This window comes from Aquarana catesbeiana, linkage group LG10 (genome assembly GCF_042186555.1).
Source record: "Aquarana catesbeiana isolate 2022-GZ linkage group LG10, ASM4218655v1, whole genome shotgun sequence".
Classification (NCBI taxonomy): Eukaryota; Metazoa; Chordata; class Amphibia; order Anura; family Ranidae; genus Aquarana; species Aquarana catesbeiana.
In genome coordinates this window covers 46,895,911-46,920,728 of record NC_133333.1, presented here as the reverse complement: position 1 = coordinate 46,920,728, position 24,818 = coordinate 46,895,911, and the positions used below count along the sequence as shown (strand labels likewise).

The 24,818-nt window shown below is 41.2% G+C and overlaps 1 protein-coding gene across 2 annotated transcripts in view; it reads right to left on the bottom strand.

Moving 5' to 3' along the window:
• NECTIN2 (nectin cell adhesion molecule 2) overlaps positions 1 to 24,818 on the bottom strand; it is a 135,127-nt gene that overhangs the window by 69,344 nt on the left and 40,965 nt on the right. For both annotated transcript variants that reach the window (XM_073602133.1, XM_073602134.1), the window contains exons 2-5: positions 17,551 to 17,883; positions 13,660 to 13,950; positions 9,041 to 9,158; positions 7,529 to 7,680 (exon numbers count right to left, since the gene is read on the bottom strand). In XM_073602133.1, coding sequence (XP_073458234.1) covers positions 7,529 to 7,680; positions 9,041 to 9,158; positions 13,660 to 13,950; positions 17,551 to 17,883 — 894 coding nt within the window. The remainder of the gene's footprint in view (positions 1 to 7,528; positions 7,681 to 9,040; positions 9,159 to 13,659; positions 13,951 to 17,550; positions 17,884 to 24,818) is intronic.

Sequence of the window (24,818 nt, the reverse complement as noted above, 5' to 3'; positions counted from 1 at the left end):
CATCTTAAAATTGTTAAACTGCAATGTAATTGTATTGTGTATAATTGTTTGCTTTTGGGTTTAATACTGCCTTAACATATGTGGCAACCTACAGTCCAATAGATTTCAATAAAGAGGCTTGGCTTGGGTTTGCCATGTAAAACCCAACCACAGTTTTGTGTCCCTGAATCAGCGTTTTTCAACCTTTTTAACTCAGAGGAACCCCTGAATTAATTTTCAGGTCCTGTGGAACATTTTTTAATTGGTGGTCAGTGGCAAAAACGCCCCTTGTATTGGTGGTCAGTAGGAAGAATGCAACCCTTATAGTGGTGGCCAGAATACCACCCTTACAGACAGCTTATATGATAACTGGTGTCATGCTGCGCGCTTTGCCAAGTGGTGCAGGACCTTGAACCATGCAGTTGCCATCAAATAAGGGGGTCAATGAGACCCTTAGCCACCTCTGGAGGAACCTTACTTGAGAATGGCTGCCATAGATGGTTGTAGTTTGTGGCACCAATATTAGTTCAGGCTTTACCATCCCACTGGTATATACACTATATTACCAAAAGTTTTGGGACACCTGCCTTTACATGAACTTTAATGGCATCCCAGTCTTAGTCCGTAGGGTTCAATATTGAGTTGGCCCACCCTTTGCAACTATAACAGTTTCAACTCATCTGGGAAGGCTGACCACAAGGTTTAGGAGTGTGTCTATGGGAATGTTTGACCATTCTTCCAGAAGTGCATTTGTGAGGTCAGGCACTGATGTTGGATGAGAATGCCTGAGTCGCAGTCAACATTAAACTCTACAAACTAAGACTGGGATGCCATTTAAGTTGATGTGCATGTAGAGGCAGGCGTCCCAATACTTTTGGTAATATAGTGTAGTTTTGGATGCAGCAGTGTTGAATAATTATCTCCAGCTCCATGCATCTTTTTTTCTATACTTGCAAGTTTAAATTAAAGTTGAAAAACATTTGATTTCTTCACTACTAATTATTGAAAAAGATAGCAAAGATGCAAAAATCAAAGACATTTTCTGTATTATTTCACACAGGCTCAAACACCATGATCTTGATTCACAAATGACAGATTAACTTCAAAAGTGGGATAATTATGTCAAATGTGTCTTGGAGCTAGTTTATTTTATACACAGCACAGCTGTAGGGGAACTATAGACATCCAGCTGTATCCTCCAAAAATAGCACAGCACTAAAAAACCCAGCAAAGAGCTTAACGATCATGTCTTTTCATTCCTTTTTTAAATAGGAGGTGCCTTCTGCAATTAAATGGTGGTGAGAGCAATGCTGCAAAGGATTCTGGGAAGAGCCAGGTCAAGTGGTCATGCTGCAGCATACGCTAGACAGCAGATTAGGTCAGTGGGGGTAGCGAAATCCACAGATGTAGGAAACTGACAGGCAATTCACCATGAAATAAAACAAAATTGCTACTTCGTAGTAATCAACAGTTACCATATCCACCCCTCTGGGCTTCATCTGCTGTAATTCCACCCTTGCCTTTAAACAAGTACAGATAAGTTTCTCATACATTTATTTTCTCATATTCAAGACAAAAATAAGTCAAAAGTCCTTTTGTTCCCAATCAGTCAAGAGTAGGCTAGTTAGCAGTAAGACGGCTAATCAAAGGATTAGGTTTGCCAAACGACAGATAGCGATGACAAGGGTGAAGTTTTCATTGAATTCATCAAATAAGGTCACTAGACCATCAGCAGACAGGCCATTAAGCAGTAAATCAATACCACTGAAGGTCAGTGTCATTGCTTATATTGATTAAAATAAAAGGACAATTTACACAAATCACTGTGAAGCCAAAAATCTACTATTAAAAAAAAAAAAAAAAAAAAAAAGCGAATCTGGCATTTGTGGTAACAAAAAGGGTAGTAATATTCATGCCTATGTGTACAGTCAGGCCCTTGTGGCCTAGGGGAGCAAGGAAGGCAGCACAACGATCGAATATGGATGCGCTCTTGTCTGCTCAATACAACATTTGAGAGCTCCAACAAGTGAGGTGGATACAGAATGATTTAAAAGTGGGTCTTCCATATCAAACAGAAGATCCACTTTTTTTGCAAGCCCCTGCTTTGCCAACACAAATGGCAGGCCCTTGTGGCTATCCTATATCAATATTCCCTTGTCTGCTCATTACAGCATTTGAGAGCTCTAACCAGTGAAGTAGATGCAGAAATGGAAGGTCCATATTTTTGCAAGCCCCTGCTTTGCAAAACACAAATGGGGTAAAAAACAAAAAAAACAAAAAAACAAACAAAAAAAAACCAAAAAAAACACAATGACCTCAGCCTCGAACACGAGATGCAAGGTCAATTATTTTCATCAGAGTTGGGAGGTCTAAAGAATGCACTCCAGCTCATTGGGAGAGAGCATAATCCTGGGATTGCAGGCACCCAGCTATCCCAGAAGATGGAAAGAGGCAGGGGCACATTACCTGGGCCTCCCAGGACATTGCAGGCCAGAGTAAGATTTTTTTTTTTTTTTTTCCCACCCAACAATAAAATTTATTGAGTTTACCATCAAAAACATAGATCTGACATACAGTCTCACCCCATACAGGTACAGGTCACCTCAAGATAAAAATGATCATAGAACAAGGCACTGTGATGCTGTGGAGTCACTCCAACAGACTTTACATGTACAGTGCAAATAACCCACCCACTCCGAGAGCTATTACTCACAGATATGATGTATAGCCAAGGAAGTAGGAAGTGGGCCGGGGGAATCCTGAGAGTTAGTCCTGGTTAGGCCTATTCTGATGACTTTGAGTGGGAGCCACCTAAGTCGAGAGGAAGTCAGTGAATAGCAGAGAAGGGAAAAAAAAGGGGAGCAGAGAAGGGTGGGGGGCCCATGACCAAGATCCCATCAAACGCCTTTTGCAATTTCTTTGGGTTCTAAGAGATCCTCAGAGAAATGGTTGAAGTTTGGGAGCTGTAGAAAAGTTGATCCAGGTAAACCATATTTGCACAAAGTTTGGATACCTATCACGTAAAGTGGCCCTTAGATTTTCCATCTGCATAACTGCATTGAGTTCCTCCAACCATTCCCTGATAGACGGTATAGTGGGGGTTATTTACGAAAGCAAATCCACTTTGCACTGCAAGTGCACTTGGAAGTGCAGTCACTCTAAATCTAAGGGGTAGATCTGAAATGAGTGGAAGCTCTGCTGATTTTATCATCCAATCATGTGCAAGCTAAAATGCTGTTTTTTATTTTCCTTGCATGTCCCCCTCGGATCTACAGCGACTACACTTCCAAGTGCACTTTCAAGTGCAAAGTGGATTTTCCTTTAGTAAATAACCCGCAGTGTTTTTCCTAGTGATGAGATCATATGGCTTTTTGTGTTGGGCAGGAGGGCATAGGGCTTGCAAAAAGTAGCACCTAATAATACAGATACTAATATAATACAGAGGCCAATTTTCTTGTTGCTGAATAGAAAATCTACTGAATTGCTACATTTATACTGCTGGCTACATGCTGAAAGGATAGTGTGCAAAAGCATTTGTCCATTGTGGATTCTAATAGAAGCCAGTTCTAAGTTGTGCATTGTTGAACAGAGTTTGATTGTTACCGGTGCATTTCCTAGCTACATTCTACAAGGACACAGAGCTATGGCAGTTGTTTATTGTGGAAAGAATTGAACTCCCCTCCTTTTTTAAAAGCTGGAAAGCACCAGGGTCCACAGAGCCCTGCATTCCATTGAGCATATTCCTGCTATAGCTGTGTTATGAGGAGACCTTGATGTTATCTTCTCCTAATGCCAGATCGCCCATACTAAATGGACTATACAGGGCTGGTTTGGATAAACAGCCAATTCCGGTCTGAAATACCTGCAGTGGGAGGTTTGGGGGGGGGGGGGTTACACTGCTATAGACAATGCTATCTAAATTGAATGCTAATGGTTAATGTTTTTGTAGTATAGTAAATAACATAGTTAAGTTAAGAAAAGGACACAAGCCCATCGAGTGCAACCAAAGAAAAACAAAAAAACATCCATTTACATATCTCTATACCCAGAGGAAGGAATAAAAACCCTTATAAGAGCATGTAAAAAGACAAATCTCAGCCGTCACACATTTTTTTGCTCTACTCGTTCTGTGGATTACATGAAGTCATGGCGGACCACTAGCACCCTCAGTGGAATACACCGAATGGGGGACATACATGCTGGAGCAGAGACCCCATACACACTATTAGATTTTCTGCAGAATTTTTTTCTTCAGATTCACCAAAACCATATAATATGAGGTCAAACCTTAAAGCCTCGTACACACTGTACTATTATTGGATGACCGAGCGTCTGATTTTTGTCAAATGGGGCGTGTGCCAGGATCTTGTCTTGCATACTAAAATATTCATTCGACAACACGAACGTAGTGACGTACTATGAGCGTATAAAGAGAAGTTCATTTCTCAAGCGCCACCCTTTGGGCCCCTTCTAATTTCATGTTAGTAGAAGTTTGGTGAGTGTTGATTCGCGATTTTTTGATACGTTTGGCATAACTACATCAGTATCACCAGCAAAGCAGCTTCATTATTATCCCATTAAAGAAGAAGAGAATTTTGATTTTCATCAATTGCCGCGCCACAAATGTTATTTCTAGATTATGAACAGTAGTTTACAAGACCGAACTCTTCCCAGTCGTTCCTGGATTCCGAGCATGCATGGTTGTACTTTCGACTTATGTACGACGGATTTTTGTACTGACCATCCGAAAATCAGACATGGAGCCGTCGTTCGCCAAAAATGTACTATCCTGTCATCCAACATTTGTTGTCCGAAAATTGGAAAACAATTGTCAAAAGGAGCGTACTAACAGTAAGAATTTCAGACAACAGCCTGTCAAACAATCCCCTTCTGAATTTCGCATCGTGTGTACGAGGCTTACGAGTTTCAATTTGTATGCAATCAGGCAGGCCCTTGCACTACATGGTTTTGGTAAATCTGAAGACAAAAATCTGCAGAAAATCTAAAAGTGTGTATGGGGCCTTTGTCGCCTTAGAAAAGCATGGTCCAAATTCGATCCAACAGGGAGAAAAAAAAATTCTTCCTGATCTCCTTATGCCATCAGTTATTCCCTGGATCAACTGTCTCTGGGGTTAGTACTTATAAATAGAAATATCCAGTTATATTCTGTTTAGAAATGTAGTTTTTTTTTTTCTCTTGAGCTGACATTTTCACAGCTCTTACTGGGAAGAAGCCTTTTATGTGGAGGTTAAACCTCTTTTCCTCCAGATGCAGAGAGTGTCCCCTTGTATTTTGCAATGACTTTAAAATTGAATAACTTTGGGCCAAGTTCACTATATGGACCTCTTATGGACATGGTGGGCTCATTACTTTTTGGTGGAATTAAAGAAGATTTTGTAATGTATATGATATATCATTTGTCTTTTTGGGGGGTTTTTTTTGCATACTTTTTTTTTTTTTTTTTATACTCATGACTGACTAGACCACAAAAATTGAATCAAAACTACTTAATAAATATCTCCAGAAACATGTAGATGAAAAGGCGAGGTATTATGGAGGTGCTCATTTTTCTTTTTCTTTTGTATTGTATAGTATCTATCTATCAATACAGGAGGGCCCTCTGATCCCTCCTGTATTGATTTGTATCGCAAGTGTACTGTCTGCCCTCATGTTGTAAAGTGCTGCACAAACTGTTGGTGCTATATAAATCCTGTATAATAATAATAATCTATTTCTATACATTTTTATTTATAGGCTAGGGTAACTATTTCTGCACTAGCTATAATTTTACATCTGGAAAAGTGAATATAAAAAAAGAATACAAAAACACAATAGCTTAGGATAATGTAGTAGCATCAGAAAAATAAATAAATAAGGAGAAATAATTTAAAAAATACTTTATCCATAGAAGATATCCCTCACACTTCAGGTTCTTCACAAAATAGATATTTTGGTTTCACTGCAACTGGCAAATGTGGAACATTTTTAATGCATACACAAGCCGCTCTTGTAAATAAACGTAATGAAATCATCATCTGCTTATTCTAGTACTGTTCTCCAAACTGCGGACCGGATGTGGCCCTTTCCTTGCCTTTATCCAGCGCTTGAGGCACTGTGCCATCCACTGTCCACTGTCCCCAATGATGGGTCACCATTCCTCCCACAGACACCAATGATGGAGCACCATTCATCCTACTGATAGCACAATTGCCTCCACTAAAACCAATGATGGGGCACTTTCTAATCCCACTGGACACAGTCCCTCCCCCCCCCCCCCCCCCCACAGCCTCAATGATAGTAAACTAGCTTTTTGTCCATAAAGTGTGGAGACCCCTGTTCTAGAAGAAAGAAAGGTTAGAGCCTGAGGTGTGGAGAGGATAAGAGCTCCACATAAATTGTGTAAGTCCAGTGAACCTTTATTTTGCATTAAGAGAGTTTACACGAAAAAAAAAAAAAATCTGGGTTTCAGTGGTTCTTCCTCAGGGCTTAAATGGTGATAATAAATAGGGCGCAGACTGGACAACAGATTCTAAAATAAGATTTTACTTATTCATATGTCACCAGTCTGGCTTTTACAGCTGTCTGTTTCTCCCATTAAGAAATTTCCACTTGATTCCTGTCTTGGTGACCAATGTCATCAGGGAAATAACCGAGTGGAAGTCTTTCCAACAGGGACACGTCAAATAAGGATTTCTGTAGTTCCATTTTTTAGCAATTTTCCTGCAGAGACCTTGTTGCTGCCCACTCTTCACACAGGCCTAAAAAATATTATCACTAAACACAATCAGATTTTCTACCCCAGTTTGATAACAGAAACAAACTGCTGGTCTTGTAGAAAAATAAACCAGAAAGGCTAGTACAGTCACCTATACTATATCTGCAGGCAACAATTTCATAAAGGCCAAATTTCACCTTATGAGGACAGCCAAGCTGAACAGGTATACATTAAAGAAAATCCACTCAATTATGTTTAAAATGTTCTACATTCAGTCTATTTTACAGTTCCATTTAATGGAGTTCCATAGGAAGCTATAAAGTGGCAAATGATATTTTGGGTTCCATGACAATCTGTCATGGATTTACAGGAGCTACATGCAAGGTATCATGCAGGGCACAGCTTTCCAGTCCATTTATTATGACCTAAAAGGTCAGTGAGAAAGTGCTGTGCTAAGTCATGCAGGAGGGTTTAAAAATGGCTATCATTCTTCAACTGATGGTCTTTGACAAAATGGCACCTCAGTTCTTTGGGGCATGACAATTTATAGAGCCATGTGTCATCTGACACACAATCATATTAATGGGAAACATGAAACCAGTAGACGAAGAATGAATGATAGCATCAAGTCTGATCAATGGAGCTTGATGTCTAGTAGAAGCTAAGCAAATGTATGTATGTATGTATGAATTGTCAGCACTGTGACTTGCTGAAGAGAAGCCATTTTGTCTCCAGAAGGATATGATTGGTGCAAGATTTTGTCAATGCTTAGCAATGCTACACAGCCACACCATACCATCCGCACATGCAGTTCCACACAATACACTCACTTACCTCTCACAAGGACATCCTGGCGGTAGGCTCTACTCCCAAGGGCATTGGTGACCTCGCACAAAAATGAACGGTTTACTCTCTCGTCCACTTCATCCACATACAAAATATTTTCCTTTACTCGGACAGTGGATGGAAGCGGAGAACCATCAATTCTGAGGAAACAAAAGCATGCAGAATTTTTTTTTAGAACCTCCTTTAGCTCAGGCATGTTTAGATCCTAGATCAGCCTCTCTCAACCTTTTTACTCCAGAGGAACCCTTGAAATAAATTTCAGGCCTCGGAGAAAGCCTGCTAAAACCAATTCTTTGCTGGTCAGTGGATAAAATTACAGTAGTGGTCAGAATATAACTTGTACAGACAGCTAAAAAGATAATAGATTTCATACAGCTGGTTCTGCCAAGTGGCATTGGCCCCAGAATTATGTAGGCACCAGATAGGAGGTCAATCAGCCACAGCTCAAGGATATCCTAGCGACCTCTGGAGGAACCCTAGGGTTCCACAAAACCCTGTTTGAGAATGGCTGTCCTAGATGGAATTCACCTGAGCAAGCCATCCGGGAAGTGGTCACCTGTTCTGGACCAATCTGCAGCCGGGGCATTTGCAGTCTTGCAGCTGCATGCATACAATGGGCTCGTAAACATGCCTGTGGGGTGGGGAATGCCTTTGACACTTATGACTGGCCCAGTACAGTTACAGCTTCCTGGTGGGCTTGCGTCAGTGAGTTAAGACAAGGATCCGAATACACCTGTGCACATCCCTACTCTTTAGGTACCATTACCACAAGGATCAGGAAACAGCCAAAACATTTACCAATGTTGATCCATTGGGTTCAGTTAAAGTGTATAGGCCAAGCAACAGGTTCCCTTAACTATCTTCCTTGGCTACCAGGAGCAAACAGCTCCAAATCTTGGCTATTGGTGTCCAAATGGAGTAGCAGGGGACTAAAACCTAAATGAGTATGTGGAGTTGCAGAGGATGGATGTTAACTGAACGTGTTACTATTTCCTGTACGGACAAAGCACAGATTCTTTTTAAACCAGAACTTTCATCTGCTCTTCATCCTAATTGTTTTCCTGTAAAAGCTTATAATGCTGATGAATGAGCAGAACTCAGTAAACTAGTTATTACCCACCCAAGCCATCCTTTGACTATTCACCTGCACACCAACCACAGGGAGGTGGTAGGGGGACTGACTGGTCTGCTGAATCTCATTTCATTTTGCCTTATGAGATTGAGTCATTTTCCCTTTGAAGTTTTAGCTGACTCTTATGTGAGTCAGTGGCAATGTTCTGATATGAGCAAGCTGGTCCATCCCATGCTTTGAAAAGAACACTTAGTGCCTTTTAAAGATAAATCTGCTTAATACTGGCTATTGCTTCAGTGTTTGAAAACTGAGCCCAGTCCATATGGGTTTTTATTGCCTTTAGGCCTACGTGTAGATCGACCTTGTCTATACACAGACCACACAGGCAGCACTTGAGCATTTAGTAGTCTTTACCCATCCATACTCACGTTTTCCATATATACGATGTAGGAGGGGGATTGCCTTTAGCACTGCATGTTAGATAGACGCCATTGCGTTTTAAATGCCAGTTATCATCAAATCCTTCAACAGTAACCTCAGGGGGATCTGCAAGAAAATTAAATCAGTTCAGGAAGCTGAAGAGAGAAGACTTATATAAGTGAAGTTAAAGTACATGTAAACCCCAAGGGCCCATTCACACTTGTGCATTGAGTTAATGCACAGTAAACCGTGTTATATGCAACACGTGTTAATGCATGATCATCAGTGAGCTGTGTTACTGTGCCATAAATTTTGCATTGTTGCGCTGATGCATTCTTTAAGTGCGTTAAGGTTCAGTGGCAACTCATTTAAAATGAATAATGCCTCTTAATGTATGATAACGCATTGCATTAATTCAACACATAGTATCCAAATGGGCTTTAACTGAATGACATTCACTGTGAAACACCATTTTTCCATATTATTTTTTGTTTGTTGGGTGGTCTCCTATAGCTTCATTGTAGACACTTTGGGTTGATTTACTATAACTGTAGAGTGCAAAATCTGGTGCAGCTGTGCATGGTAGCCAATCTGCTTCTAACTTCAGCTTATTCAATTAAGCGTTGACAAAAATCTGGAAGCTGATAGGTTTCTATGAACAGCTGCACCAGATTTTGCACTCTCCAGCTTTAATACATCTAGCCCTTCCTGTTTACATGCATGCACTTCAGCATTGGCTCCACGCCATTTGTCTTGGCATATTTCCTGATAGCAAGAACAGTGGAAGGAGGCGTGTCTCTTAAAACGCGTCAGTCTTCTAAACGCAGCATATACGGCATTGCCCAAAGCTGGAGTGGTGTTTTGATGTGTTTTTTCCATCTTATGCTTGTACAAGCATGTTTTCGGCTTTTGTATTTAATAAAAGTTGCCGGTGGTAATGTATTAGGTGTTTGCGCCCTCCTGTGGCTTTTTACACTTGTGTTCGGAGGTATCCAACTTGGAGAGCAGCATCGGATTCAGCATTACGGGTTGCAACGACATTGGATGTACGACTATGTGAGAGATAGAAGTCTTCTGTGGACTTGAGAGACCATGACAGAGAAATCTACAACAGAAGTGCGTTATCAGGGATCTTTATGGCAGGATCACCAATTATTTGTTTTAAAAAAGTTAGAGATTAAAAGGGGTTGTAAAGGTTCGCGTTTTTTCACCTTAATGCAGATTATGCGAAAAAAACCAGTCATCGGCCCCCCAAGGCCCCCCCTCCCCCATTTTACTTACCTGAACCCTCGTATTTGTCCCAGGGGAATGCGCACTCTCTCTGCCTGGGGTTCTCGGCTCTTGATTGATTGGATAGATTGATAGGAGTGCAGCCATTGGCTCCCGCTGCTGTCAATCAAATTCAATGACGCAGCTGCCGGGGGGGGGGGGGGGGCGCTCGGGTCGGGGCCGAGTCTTGCAATCGGAGTCTATGGACGCCAAATGCTGGACTCGGGAGCGCCCCGCAAGGTAACCCCCGGGAGAGCGCTTCTCCGAGGGGGTTATATGATGTGGGGAGGAGCTGCGAGAGCCGCCGAGGGACCCCAGAAGAGCAGGTTTGGGGCCACACTGTGCAAAACGAGCTGCACAGTGGAGGCAAGTATGATATGTTTGTTATTTTTTTTTTTTTTAAAAACCTGAACCTTTAATGTCCCTTTAATATTTAAAAAAGTACTTTTTTTTTTTTTTTTTTTTTTTTTATAACATCCTAAAGTCTATGATATGTTGGTAATTGGTTGCATATACAGTTGTGCTCAAAAGTCTGCATACCTTGGCAGAAATTGTGACATTTTGGCATTGAAAATATGACAGATTGTGTTAAGGATAGTGATTATATGAAGCCATTTATTATTGCATAGTTCTTTGGCTCCTTTTTCATTTATAATAAACAGAAATCATCCAAATGGTGCTGATCACATGTTTACATACCCTGGAATGTTTGGCCTTGGTACAGACACGCATACAGGTTAAATGGCAGTTAAAAAGGTCAATTTCCCACATCTGTGGCTTTTTAAATCACAATTAGTGTCTGTGTATAAATTGTTAAGGCGTTTGTTAGCTCTCATGTGAATGCACTGAACAGACTAGATACTGAGCCATGGGGAGCAGAAAAGAACTGTCAAAAGGCCCGTGTAACAAGGTAATGGAACTTTGTAAAGCACTGTTAGCATGGTCATATTTTCAATATTAATGTCAATATTTCACAATTTCTGCCAGGGTATGCAAACTTTTGAACACAATTGTACCTTAAAACATACAAGGCCACCAATGCCAACAACATAAAATGAGTTGCAGAAGCCAGAAGAGTAACCAGCTATGAAAAGGGCAGAAAATTTCCCCACAAGGTTAGGGATCAGTATAGATCATTGGTCAGATATTCTGCATCAAAGCCAAGAGTGCACTTATTTTGACAATTTTTTTTTTTAGGTTTCTTTCGCCTTATGTAATAGTCAAACTGATCTGACCTAGGGAAAAAGAAAAAAACAACAACTTCTAGGATGTAGCATGACTTTTCAGAGCTGTGCTATGAATAATGGTTTCTGTTCTTATTCCAACAAATCTCTATTTTTAAAGCAATAATCTTCTTTTTAATTATACTCGAGGTTCTGCAGGAAGCTACACGTTCAGAAGTAATTAAGCAGAGAACAGCAAAAGAAGACTGATAAGGTCTTAAGTATCTTTGGAGTTAAGTTGGTCCCGCTATAGAGATTTTTCCTTCATTTGCATTCATGAATGGACAGCACTTACCAGGTGTAGCATCCGCTGCAACTGCATACCACTAATAAGACTGCAGATGCTGGATACAAACTATTTTGCATGACTTGTCCAGTGTAGGCTGGATGTCTTGCATACAAATGAATCCTATAGTAAAAAAATGACTACAAGTACGACTGTATTATAGTGTATCTAAACCCAAGAACAAAAACTAATAGTATTGCTGTTCATCAGATGTAGCTTCATTTTATTCACACGTTTTTCTTTTATTTTAACCTTTCTATTCCTGCAATTAGGTCACTTCCTGCCCTAGGGTGACCACCATACTGAACAGCATTGTCACCCTTGGACAAGGAATGTGTAACGACTAAATAACACTGCTAGGACAACATAACACCTCACTCTCTCCTCCATAACAAGGAAAGGTGTTCTGTAGTCCATGGAGATAGCAGGGAACAATGCTGATTACAGTCCAGCGGCAGAGAGTATAGGAAGTTATCAGCTCACAAGATATCTGGCTAGCTGAGCACATTTCTTTTGCACCTGTCAAACAGATATAATCAGTTTTTCTTTTTTTTGTGAGAAAGTGGGGGAAAGCAGTAACAACACTGAATGTATGCAATTGCAAGGGTTGCTGGAGGATCCATTAATGTTGCTTTTCGTGTTACAAATTCCATAGAAATTACTTAGCACCACAAAATGATAGCTGGTTCTGTAGTCTCTGAAAGGGGCGGTACTGGGAGGTGGGTAGGGGTGGAACAGTACTATGAGGTAGGTAGGGGGGCAGAGACAAGTGGTGACTCAGAAGGGGGAGTACCTGCACCTATTCTCTGAGAAAAAAAAGCCTTGGATATAAATCAAACTTGTGATAAAATATATGTAGATATAGACATATATAGATAGATACACACAAACACACACACACACACACACACACACAGTAAAACCTTGAATTGCAAGCATAATTAAGTTCCAGAAACATGCTTGTAATCCAAAGCACTTGTATATCAAAGCAAATTTCCCCATAAGAAAAAATGGAAACTCAAATGATTAATTCCACAACCATTTATTCATAGGTCCTTCAGTTTATAGTCCATATAAAAAGATTAAAGCAATGTGATAGGTTATGCAACCATAAAATATCCATCCACAAATAGAAGCTTCCACAAGGGGATTAGAAGCAAAATCCAGCAGGAGCTACAGAATATAAAAGAGAAGAGAGGCGCCTCTAAGTGTAGTAATATGTTGCTAAATATTGTACCTTCGTTAAATGTAACCATATTGCTACACTTAGAGGTGCCTCTCTTCTCTTTTATACTCAGTTGTGACATGACGACACTTGTAGATCAAGACATCGCTTGTATATCAAGTCAAAACGTATTTAAAAAAAATGTTGCTTGTCTTGCAAAACGCTCTCAAACCAAGGTTTTAATATACATTCATTCATGATATATCTCTAAAAACAGAGCAAAAGGGAACAAATACGACAAATGTATCGGTAGATTATACATATACTTTAAACCGGGTACACACACGGCAAATGCTGGGAGACATTTGCCAGTTCAAAAAATAAAAATGAAAAAAAAAGGGCCAACATTTGGCGTGTGTGTGTTTCGGTCTGCAGGACAGAAGCCGGCTTCTGTCGGACGAACATTCTGGAAAAGCAGCAGCCGATCGACTCCTAATCAGCACTCTCAGGCAATGGCAGAGAGTGCTGATCGAAGTGTTCTGGTGGTGGTGGTGGTGCTGGGGGGGGCTTCTCCCTGTCAGAACACAAATAACTCAGCTTGCAACTTCTGGAGAAAGCCTAGGACTTCACAGAACCCTGGTGTAAGAAAGGTTGTATTAAATAGAAGACTTGAGTTATACTTACACTTTACAGACAGCTTCAAAGGTATAGGAATCATTGTTGACTCATGGTTGATGTTACAAGTGATGGGCATCCCGTCAGCTTGCGATGTTGGCGTCAGTACATATCGGCTAACAACTGTGTATGTTCCATCTGTGTTATTGGTCATGGTGGTGGTAATGTTGCCAGGGAGACTTGTTTGCCATGTGATGAGGGACGGGGGTCTCCCACTGGACGATCTGCATGTGGCTACAGTTTGTTCTTCGCCATTTGCTGTAGCCTCAGAGTTGGCCTCAGCAGAATTTTGCGGCACAGCTGCAAGGTGGAAAATAAGTGCATTTTAGAAGAAATGTGAAGATGGTTTAGTAAATCTAGGAGCGAAGTAGGAATATGTATGCCTTGCTCAGCACATCCAGATTTGGGCTAGAAAATGAAAATGGCCACCAGGGGCAAAACATTACATTTTAATATATAAAGTATACAATACTTTATTAATGCCATCCATAACGGAAGTCTCTAGTGGCAAAAGGGGAAAAAATTACCATCTGAATTATTTACCATTTGGAAAAAAAAAAAAAAAAAAAAAAAAAAAGAAACACAAAACACCTAAACACTAGTTAAGTGGACTTGTTGAACTTGCTATTGAGCCTTCCTCAAACCAAAACTGTTTTTTTTAACCATTAGGTGGTTGCTGCCAAGTTGAGGCACTCACTGTCTGCTCATATATTACTGTGACCCCAGCAGGAAGATTACGTGATGTTCACATGCCAGCCAAACCCAGCCAGATATGTCTATCAAAGAAATGAACTATGAAATGCCCTGCCACCTACATTGGCTGATGGGTGTAGAAAAGTGGTAGAGGTGGGCAATGCATACAAAAAGAGGACAGGGCAGCTCTGTGTTGGGTTAGTCCACAGTGAAAAATGGCAAACCAAGCACAGCCACCACCTATCCCATCTTCATTTGTAGTGTCTTAATTGCCATTACGGTTTGTATTTGCTGCAACCATAGATGAAAACATTGCACCAGCAATGGACAGGTTGAGCAGTAAGAGGACTATGAAGGACTTGCTCTTAAGTACGCTTTGCCTTTATGACTTTTGCAAGTCCCGGTATGGTGGGGTTAGAGAGCTGAAAGTATGCTTTTGGGTACATTTTTTTAGTGTATATAGTTTGGCTTCAGTGTTAAAGTGGGGAGATATGCTTCATCCTTCAATTTCTCCAGAGTAGTAAAATTAAATGCAATGGGCATAGAATATCAACCTTACTAAACCTAAAGCTGAACAAAACAGTAATGGCCATGGTGGAAAGGCAGCCGAGAGCAGACAACTTTACAACTGTAGCCCTGAGGCGATTTCACTAGCTTGACTGACCAGATAATCTCATTCATTTTTGGTTACCCTTTAGGCTGGATTTGTATGATGAGAAAATTGTGGTGCCATTCATTTCTAATGACACTCCAACGCACGATAACACACTATCATACACTGTGGTGTGCTGCATTGGGGAAAAGTGCAGGTGTAGTCCATTCTGGTGATGGCTGCCTATTCAAAACTACCCCAATGCACCCGAATAGAAAAGTGTAAAAAGGGGCTTAAAGGCCAAGTTAACCTTTTACAAAATAAATGTGGGGACAAAAATGTGTATTTATTTATTATTTATTTTTCTAAATCAGCCTTGGGAAGCATTGCAACTATAATCAGTAAAAACTTTTAGTCAGAGAGCTGGAGGAAGTTTCAGCAGACTACGAGTGTGGCGATTACTCCACTGTACTCCAAGTCCACCTGCCGTGGTGGTTTATTTATTAATCGATCTCTGTGAATAGACAATTTTTAGAATTTTTTGCAAATTTTAAAAGTGACAACAGCAGCGGGGGGGAAGAACCTCAACATGCTGTATAGGGGGTGGAGGGGAGTTTGCACCATGTTACACCTTAAATATGGGTGCAACCTTTATGGTGCAAAAGGTGGAGTTAGCCTTTAACCACTTCCCCCTGGGTGGACGTCATATGACGTCCTGGACTTTGAGTGAAGATATCTGTTGTTTGTAAAAGGCATCCTAGCGGCAGATTAGCCGCTGGATTGCTTTTGCAGGCAGCGGAAGGGGACGTTCCCCTCCCCCAGTACTGCAACAGGTTCATCCAGCGCAAGGATCCAGAATTGTGCCCCCCCTCCCTCACTGTTAATACATGTTGTAGAATGGGTGTACCACCCTGCATCTATTTGTTGCCTCTTTCCTTTACTGTGCCCAGGGCAGGTGCCCCTCCTGCCTACTCCTTGTCCCAGCCCTGCCTCCCCCTTCTGAAGCCCTCCAGTATTTATCCAGGCTCTCCCATGCGATTGATGCCAGTTTACCATAGAGCTGGCCGTGGACCAGATGGTCCCATATCATCTCTATGATCTTGAGAGGCCAGAAGCAACGTCAAGACACTTCCGGCTCTGGCAGATGAAAACACTGCCTTTTTTGCTGGATGAGAATGAGATCATTTTTTTCTTTTTAATCTCATGCTTTCCAGCATAAAAAGGAGAAAAGGAGAGATGTGGGGTCTTATAGACCCCACATCTCTCCATAAAGAGGACCTGTCATGCCTTATTCCCAAGAGAAAAAGTGTAAAAATAAAATAGTTTAAAAAAAAAAAAAAATTAAATTTAAAGCGCCCCCATCCCCTTGTGTGCATACGCAGAAGTCACCGCATACGTAGATCACAAGTTAATGGCGTTCAAACTACACGTGAAGTATCGCTGCAATGGTTATAGTGAGAGCAATAATTCTAGCACTAACCCTAAACTGGTAACTTGTAAGAATGTTTAAAGCGTTTCCTATAAAGATTTTTAAGTACCCTAGTTTTGCACCATTCCAGGAGCATGTGCAAATTTAAAGGGTGACGTGTTTGGTATCCATTTACTTGCCATAACATCATCTTTTATATTTTACCAAAAAACAGAGTTACATATTGTTCTTTTTTGCATTAAAATTCATTATTATAAGTATATTCCCCAAAAATGGCATTTGAAAAATTGCCATGTGACAAAAAATTGCAACTGCCATTATATTCTCTACGTTCTCTGCTATAATGTTTGGAGGTTCTGAGTAATTTTCTAGCAAAAAAAATTTGATGTTTGCATGTAGGAGGGAAACGCCAGAATTGGCCTGGGTTGGAAGTTGTTAAAACCAAACCAATGTCTCTTACTTATTTCTCTGTAGTGGTGTACAACAGCATGTTATGATTTGTTTCTGATTTTTGCTTGAAAATGTTTTCCTGCCCCATCACTGCAATGCCCGGTGCTGGAAGTGCTGAGTAACAGCCACACCCCTCAAGTGTCCTTACCCAGATCTGTGGGCAGGGGAGTGTCTACACTACTGAGATTCATAGGTAGATTCAATACGTTTCTTTGAGGTCTGTCATTTACTAGCACATGATTAGAGCCCGTGGCTTTAATTGGCTTGTAAAAAGTTTTCCTCAGGGAGCAGAGCATTTTATCCCCGAACCCTCCCACTTGTGTTATTAGCGAATCAATATTCGCCATCGGTTTCTGGCTTCTCATCCCCGCCAATCAGGACAAGAGGCTGAAGATTTAGAACCCAGAAAGAACACAGGGTTAACATAGAAGCCGTGGCGCCGGGTATCAGGGGAGCCGTGAACACTGGAGGGCACTGTTTGTAGGGAGAGTGTGGACCTGGAGAAGTTCCCCCCCCCAAAAAAATTTTTTGCCAATGCTGAGATTAGTGGGTCTAACTCTGGTTCCTATAGAACTGACCACTTATATCTAGCCACCCTGCACAACTGCTGCAACATGATGGAAATTGAGATTCTTACTACAAAGTCTCTCTGGCTACATATCAATTCTGCGACCTCACCTGGGCTTCAAACAAACTAAATGTGCAAAAATAATACCCAGTGCTCACAATGATTTACCTATGACAGCCAATTTTGTCGTGGCCTTGCGGTTACCAGAAGGAAAGAGGGTTACTTCACAAGAATATTCTCCTTCGTTAATGGCACGGACTGATGAAATGCGGAGCGTTGCACTGTTTTGTGAAGGATTAATCAGCTGATAAGTCTTTGGGTCACTTATGTGAGTTCCATGTTGAGGACTGTAAACGGCTATGCTGTTGCCACCCTTTTCCCACATTATCTGGCTGACGTGGACGTTGGGATCGTTGCTGCTGATGGTGCATGGTAAATCGATTTCCTGGCCAATGATACCGGTTTTCTGGTCGTTGACGGAGATCTCCTGGGCCTGTATGACTGAAAGCAGAGAATCCAGTCAGTATGGCAGAGGGTAATGGATTAAGTACAATATTAGTAAAACAAAGTTAGGCATACATTGGGCCTTGATTAGCAGTGTTTCTGAAGAACAGTTGTAATTTTCTATGGTAACCATGCAGCATTGGAAAATAAAATAAAAGGGGAGCGCCTGACTGGCTACTGTTAGTGTCAAGACCAGCTCTTCTTTCAGACATGTTGGGTAAAGCCCACTGTATCAAAAAGCAGTTTATACCATAAACAGGGCCAAATGTAAACATAATGATGCAACTGAGAATGGTTGACTTTTCAGGACTGTAGTGCCATCTCACGAGTTGCGAGATACTCAGTATTCCCCGGGACCTCATTGGAAGATGGTAAACCACCCACTGTATTATGAGAGGCATTTTTATTTTTCAGTTTTTCCCAAGGTGATGGTGGTAGGAAGAAAAAAAGTAAATGAAACCAGGCTTGACTACAAAATACAGTATAGAAGTCCCCAAAGAGATTAAATAGTGCCTTGGTTACAATATATATCAGACCCCCAAGGGACAGAATAATGTCATATAACTAGGTGACATTACAGGCAGAATGTGCGCAATGGAATATTTGTCTTATTCAAAAACAGAATAAATAGTGCAGATCACACAATTTTGCACCATACTGGAAAGTCTCTCCATCCAAAACATCAGCACCACTGCAGCCGATATCCAACTGTCTCAAGAGGTGTAGAACAAACTCCCAGCTCAACTCACTAGCCAGCAACCAATTGAATTATCCCGTCTAACAAAGGAGGGTTTTTTGCACACATTTGCAAATACATGCGTAAGCTGTAGAGCCACTTTACGGCACCCCAGTATTATCCGCAGTACTAACTATACGTTTTTGAGAGCCTCCATAGTTGAAGCACATGCCAGAGGGCAGGTGAGCCTGGAGGGAGCCCACCCCTCAAAAAGGCACAAGGGCGCACTGGACACCCAGCATATAGCACAATGGCAGCAAAGGTGTCCACTGCGTCCCCTCACCAGTATTCCAACAGTACAAACAAATGGCTACTGCCCCGACCTATAACTGGCCTTCACAGCAAGGAGAACATGGAAGGGCAATGCATGTAAAAACAAAACCAAAGAAAATTGCTGCCATTGTGCTATATGCTGGGTGTCCAGTGCGCCACTGTGCCTTTGATACATATACTAGCGCCAATTTAAACAGAAGCCAATTAACCTGTCGTCATGTCTTTGGAGTGTGGAAGAAAACCCATGCAGGCACAGGGAGAACATGCAAACTATGTACAGGTGTCGTGGTTGGGATTCAAACTTACGACCCTAGGGCTGCTAGGCACTGTGCTACCCAATTAGTTCTTTTTCCTTTATTTTTACCTGGTTGACATGCAAATAACACACTTCCTGTTCTAGAGTGTCCAAGGCTCACTCACCGCTCTGCATCTATGAAATTGTTGTGTTGTCACCTTGGATAGTATGTGTTAGGAATACAGAACTTCTCACCCTCTCCTACTCTAAAAAACAGAGCCGGTAATGTTCTGTAGTCCACAGGGAGAAGGAACAATGCTAAACAACAATGCAGCACATGCAAGAAGTGCAAGCCCACTTGTACTCAAAAAGCCCACTAGATTTCATGCAGGATCAACAGGAATTTCTTTGCACTTTTTAAACTGCTATAACAAAAAACTATTTCTATGGCATACTTAACAAGCCAAGGTGTAGTAAAATAAGAGAAGCTGGTTGTTAGGGTGTACATACAAGTTAAAACTCCAAGCTTTGCATATTGATCATTGGCCAACGATTACTAGTACTTGCAAAGTTTGGACCAACACGAGATCAGCACTGGACAGCTCCTAGAATACTTGCAATAATTGATTAATTGTTCATTTAAGCCCGCTACTCATTTAAAAAGAAGAGCGCACATAGATGCAGTATTATACCACGTGTAATTATGCCGCACTGCATTCAAAATTTCCCTTTAAAACTACTCGTTAGGAATCAACGATACGCACCATGCATTGCTGAGCAATTACAAGTGTGAATACTGCTCACTTGAACAATCTTTCGTGAATTGAGGCCTTTGTAATATTTATGAAGGCTATCTATCACTGGGCCTCCTGATGCCCCAGATTTCCAAGAAATATCCAATTTCTCACAAAGAGAACTTTTTTTTTTTCATGGAAAAAAAGACAGAAAGTGAATTGTTGGTGTACGGCTCATATAACCCTTTTACAGCATGAAGCGCTTTCCCAGAAGGCATTGTGTCACGTTTATGGCCCGAGCAAACCTCAGAGCAAAAGAATTGGTCTCTAATGTACCTAGAAGCCCCATTAAAACACAGGAATGTAAATAAAATGTAATTGAAGGGCAGACTCTGTAATTTTGACTTGTAACAGTAATGCCCTGGAATTTAAACTCCAATCTTGCTGCTTGCTTCCATTCCCTTTTAGTGCTGAATATTTATTTAAGGTGGTTTACATAGTGCAGAGGCAGAACAGATGGGAATAAATCAGCTGCAAACCAATCAATGGTAGGATAACTCTAGCTTTTTAGGTCAGAGCATATACAAATAGACTTTAAAGCTTTGGAACCAAATCCCTGGAATTGTATAGTCCTTTAACAGCCTAAAGGGAATGTATAGACTTCGTAAAAGATCTGTTTCACTTATAGAATATCATCAATGTGTGCTTAAGCTCCATAATGATATGTTGGAGCATAAATATGGTATAGTGCATCTTCTTGATGACGGTGTCCAGTTTTTTCCCATATTTTGTCTTTCTTTGCTGTAAGGGTCCACCATTTGGTGGTCAGCAAATTGACCAATCTACTTAAGTATCGACTCCAGGCATGCTATGGTAGGTGCAGTGTGAGGACATCCAGCTGTTTTTGGACAGCAAATTCCTGTAGAAAGTATTCCTTCCCTCAATGTCCATCGCTACCTTATCTGTATGTTTATCCAAGCGGATTATAAGCCAACTACAGCTGACGACATGGCCACTACCCAGTGGTGTATTTAGGTTTTGCGCTGCCCTAGGACTGACTAAACTAATTTAAATAAGACCCACCCCTTCCTGCCACACCCCTTGCTGTTTAAGACCCGACCCTGAAATTTGAGTGGGGACACTAGTTCTGAGGGCCGGGGGGGGGCAATGGATTCCCTTAATTTGCATAGATTTCCTCTCACTTCCTGTTTGACTATGGGGCAGGAAGTAAAGGGAAATCTCTGCAATGGAACAGGGATGGTAAAACAAACTGACAGGGGCTATAACCCTCCCTTATTATATCCAAAATTAAAAAAAAAAAAAAAAAAAAAAAAAGTGTTGCCTATAGTTCTACTTTAAGCACAAATTTATGATAATTATATGGAGAGGACTAAGAAGATATAACCATGCCAATGGTGCTGCAGAAAACATAGCACAGTGAGGAAGGTTTGTGGTCCAGGCTGATAAAGCAGTCAAAATTAGAAGCAGCGCGCGCGCACGCCCCCCCCCCCCCCCTTCCAGTTGTGGAATGCCGGTCGCCCACAAACTGGAAGCAGTGCGGTTGCTTTATGGGGGCGCTGGACTAATTTGCCTCCCCATAAGACTAGCGCTAACAGTGTAGCGCAAGTCGGCAGGGAATCTTTCCGTGCTGCCCTAGGCCTGGTCCAGGATACAGCGTTGCCACTACCCAATGCCATGTTGCTGCTTGGAGGGAACCTTTTAGTATTTACAAAAGCTTTCACGTAGAGCTTGTAATTGTATACCAATAGGGGCAGCCATGTAAAGTTTGTAATTGTCTATGAACAGGGGGCAGCCATATTTAACCACATAAGCAAGTTTGCTTCACAGTGGATGTGCTTTGCTGCTCCTTCTCACAGTCTATGGTTCAGATTGACTGAATAAATTATCTCCCTTTGTGGCAGATATCTGAGTGATTACAATGCTCCATCTTGTAGTCAATCTTTAAATCTCTCTATTACTATTATGCATTAATTTTGTAATATATTGATATTGTTAAACTTGTTTTTAACTTTTGATAATATGTATTAAATTTAATACATTCTTTGCATGGATAGATTTTGCATACATATTTCTTTACTCCAATTATTATAATACTTATGCACCTTTAAAGTCCCTGGGGTAATTTTACCCCATTCCCTTATTTTTTGTACTATTATGCAGGATTTATATCCAACATGAGGATATACAGTACAGTTACAATAAAATGTAATACAGGAGGAATCAGAGGGCCCTGCTCATTAGAGCTTACAATCTAATATTTAATAATGTATGTAAAATGGACAAAGACCTCTGCCACTTTTCAGGAGATGGTCGCATTCTACAACAAAGCTGAAGGCCACTGCAACATTCCAAGGGACTGCTAAAGGCCATTGCCACACTTCCTAACATAAAGGCAAGATTTCCCTTTTGGTATACCTGTCAAAAAAGCAACCACAGATCTTAAATGAGCTACAAATTAACTCATACTTTTATTTATATAACTTGTCAAAATGAATAATTGTTTCAGATCGCTGTAGTCCGTGAGTGCCTGACTTTCTATTGGACTCTACTGCAAAACTTGATAATGGCACAAGACTGATCAAAACTTGGGAAACTCCAGCATTTTCTACTATTCTGTTTTATTAGCCTTTTTTGATCTACCATAAAAGTGTTCCATGGTTTAGATCCTTCTGATGATTTTACATGGACACACAAAATGTGGCATGTAGCCACAAGCTTACACGCAGCAATTATCAGGCCTGCACAAGCTGGCTGCAGATATGTAAATGTAACGCCGCAGGGGGGGGGGGTAAAGATCTACATGCTTTATATACCTCTGAAGTATTTAACTCAGCTTGGCACTCCAACTCCACTTCTTGCAGTGAAAGTGGGGGGGAGGGTGGACGTCTCCTAGAAACCTACAAATTACAATGAAATGTAAAGCTGTAGCCAAGCAAAGAAGAGGTCCTAGATAAAGAAAAGCTTGCCTGGGTGAGGCTGATACAACAACAAACCACTTCAGCCAACTGGGGGTAGCCTGCTATCAGCAACAAGTTCAAAATAGGGGTTAAAAAAAGTAAAAAAAATGGATGATCCATTAACTGTTCAAGCACCTTTAATGCCAAAAACCAAGACCAAATGGAATGCATGCCACATGTCAAATCCAACTCCATCACCCAGAAAACAGTATTCATTATTTTTTAGTAGATGGTGGACTACATGCCTCATGCCAGATTCAATAGATCTCTTAAGCCTCGCACACACAATAATATCGGATAATTTCTAATTAACTGTCTTTTATGAAAGCTGTGTACCAGATTATCGTATGATCGCTTCGAAAGTGGTATTTTTTTGTCGGATTTTAGGATTGTGTTTACTAGGCTTTAGACCAGTATGGCAAGATTTTTCCTACAGTGGTTTTATCCGTCCCCCCTACTCTTCCCTCAAAACTGCAAGTACACCAGGGAGAGACACACGGTAATTCATCACTAGGTTTTGTGACGGTTGCAGATGTAAGGGAGGAAAAAAAAGATTCTTACTGGGGATATCTGACCACTAAAGTGCCTGATAAATTTAGAAAGCTGATTCACAACTCCAGCAATCAAGCCAAATATCAGACTTTGGTGGAGTTTATATTTATGGACAAGGCAGAGCAAAAACGCCTCAATACGATATCTCCCAGTGTGTGGTAGACCTATCAGTTCCTCTAAGCTTTCAGTGTGACAACTAACAGAGCCTCTATGTATTATCAAAAGCAGGAAAGGACACATATAACCAGCTCTTCTTTTTCGACACACTCACGTGAACTGGCTGCAGTGAATCATCAGATAGACGTGTTTTGCTAGGATGAGTAATAAAGGCCTCCTCCCCCCCACCTTATATAGTTTGTGCATTCCAGACAAGTGATAGGGCCCGATGGACTGACCACAAAGGACTTTTCACCCTCCACATTAAACATTACTAAACCCTGTATCAGCACATGAGCTATCCTTGTGCAGGTTATAGACAAGGATATTCTCAGAAGATAGAAAATTTCCTGCCATCAAAAATGTAATGAACCAAAAATTTGCCCATGAAGTGCAATGCAACAGCTTCACTTAATCACTTGCTATGCGCATCAGACCGCATACCCTCACCTTCCCTTTTACTTCCATGCCACTCCATTCAACTGCTTGAAGCATAGAGAAGTACCTGGTATTTTCAGTAATAAGGGCATGGAACTTCCACCCCCTTCCTACTCAATGCAGCTCTTGTTGTATTAGTGGCCAATCACCAGAGCCCAACACCATCACTTGGCAGTTAGGGGAGTGACCAATCACAAGAGCCCAACACCATCACTTGGCAGTTGGGGGAGTGGCCAATCACCAAAGCCCAACACCATCACTTGGCAGTCTTTTAGCCTTGAATAAGCTTCAAGCATAGCACGTAGAGCTGCGGAAGGCGGCCAGGTGACCAAGTGAACTGGTTTTGCCTTAAGCAGGCAAAGAACAGACTCATTTTGTAGACTTTATACATTAGACGATATATTCTCCCAACATGGCTTATTTTCCCCTGGTTGAGCGATGATACCTAAGAGTCCAAATAAACTCTCGGGGCACAGAGTGAGTTGGTAGCTTGCAGTCTGCGCGCAGCTTCCTTGGCCTTCTTCATGCACTAAAAAGGTGGTCTCATACTAGTTAGCCCTGTTTGGCTACTGTTTATGTACTGTAATTTACTTACAAGTTGTACCCGTTTATAAAATATTTTTTGGTCTCATGGAATATAAAACATGTATCCCACTGTTCTGTAATGTCTTTGGGTGACTTGAGTTTCTGTACATACAGTATATGGAGCTCCAGCAGGTCAAACTGTTTGAGCTTAAATAAAATAAGATGATTTGCCAATGGCACATACTAATGCAGTCTCTCTCATCCAGGGTTCCACCACTGACGCCAATTCTCAGTTTAGCAACCTG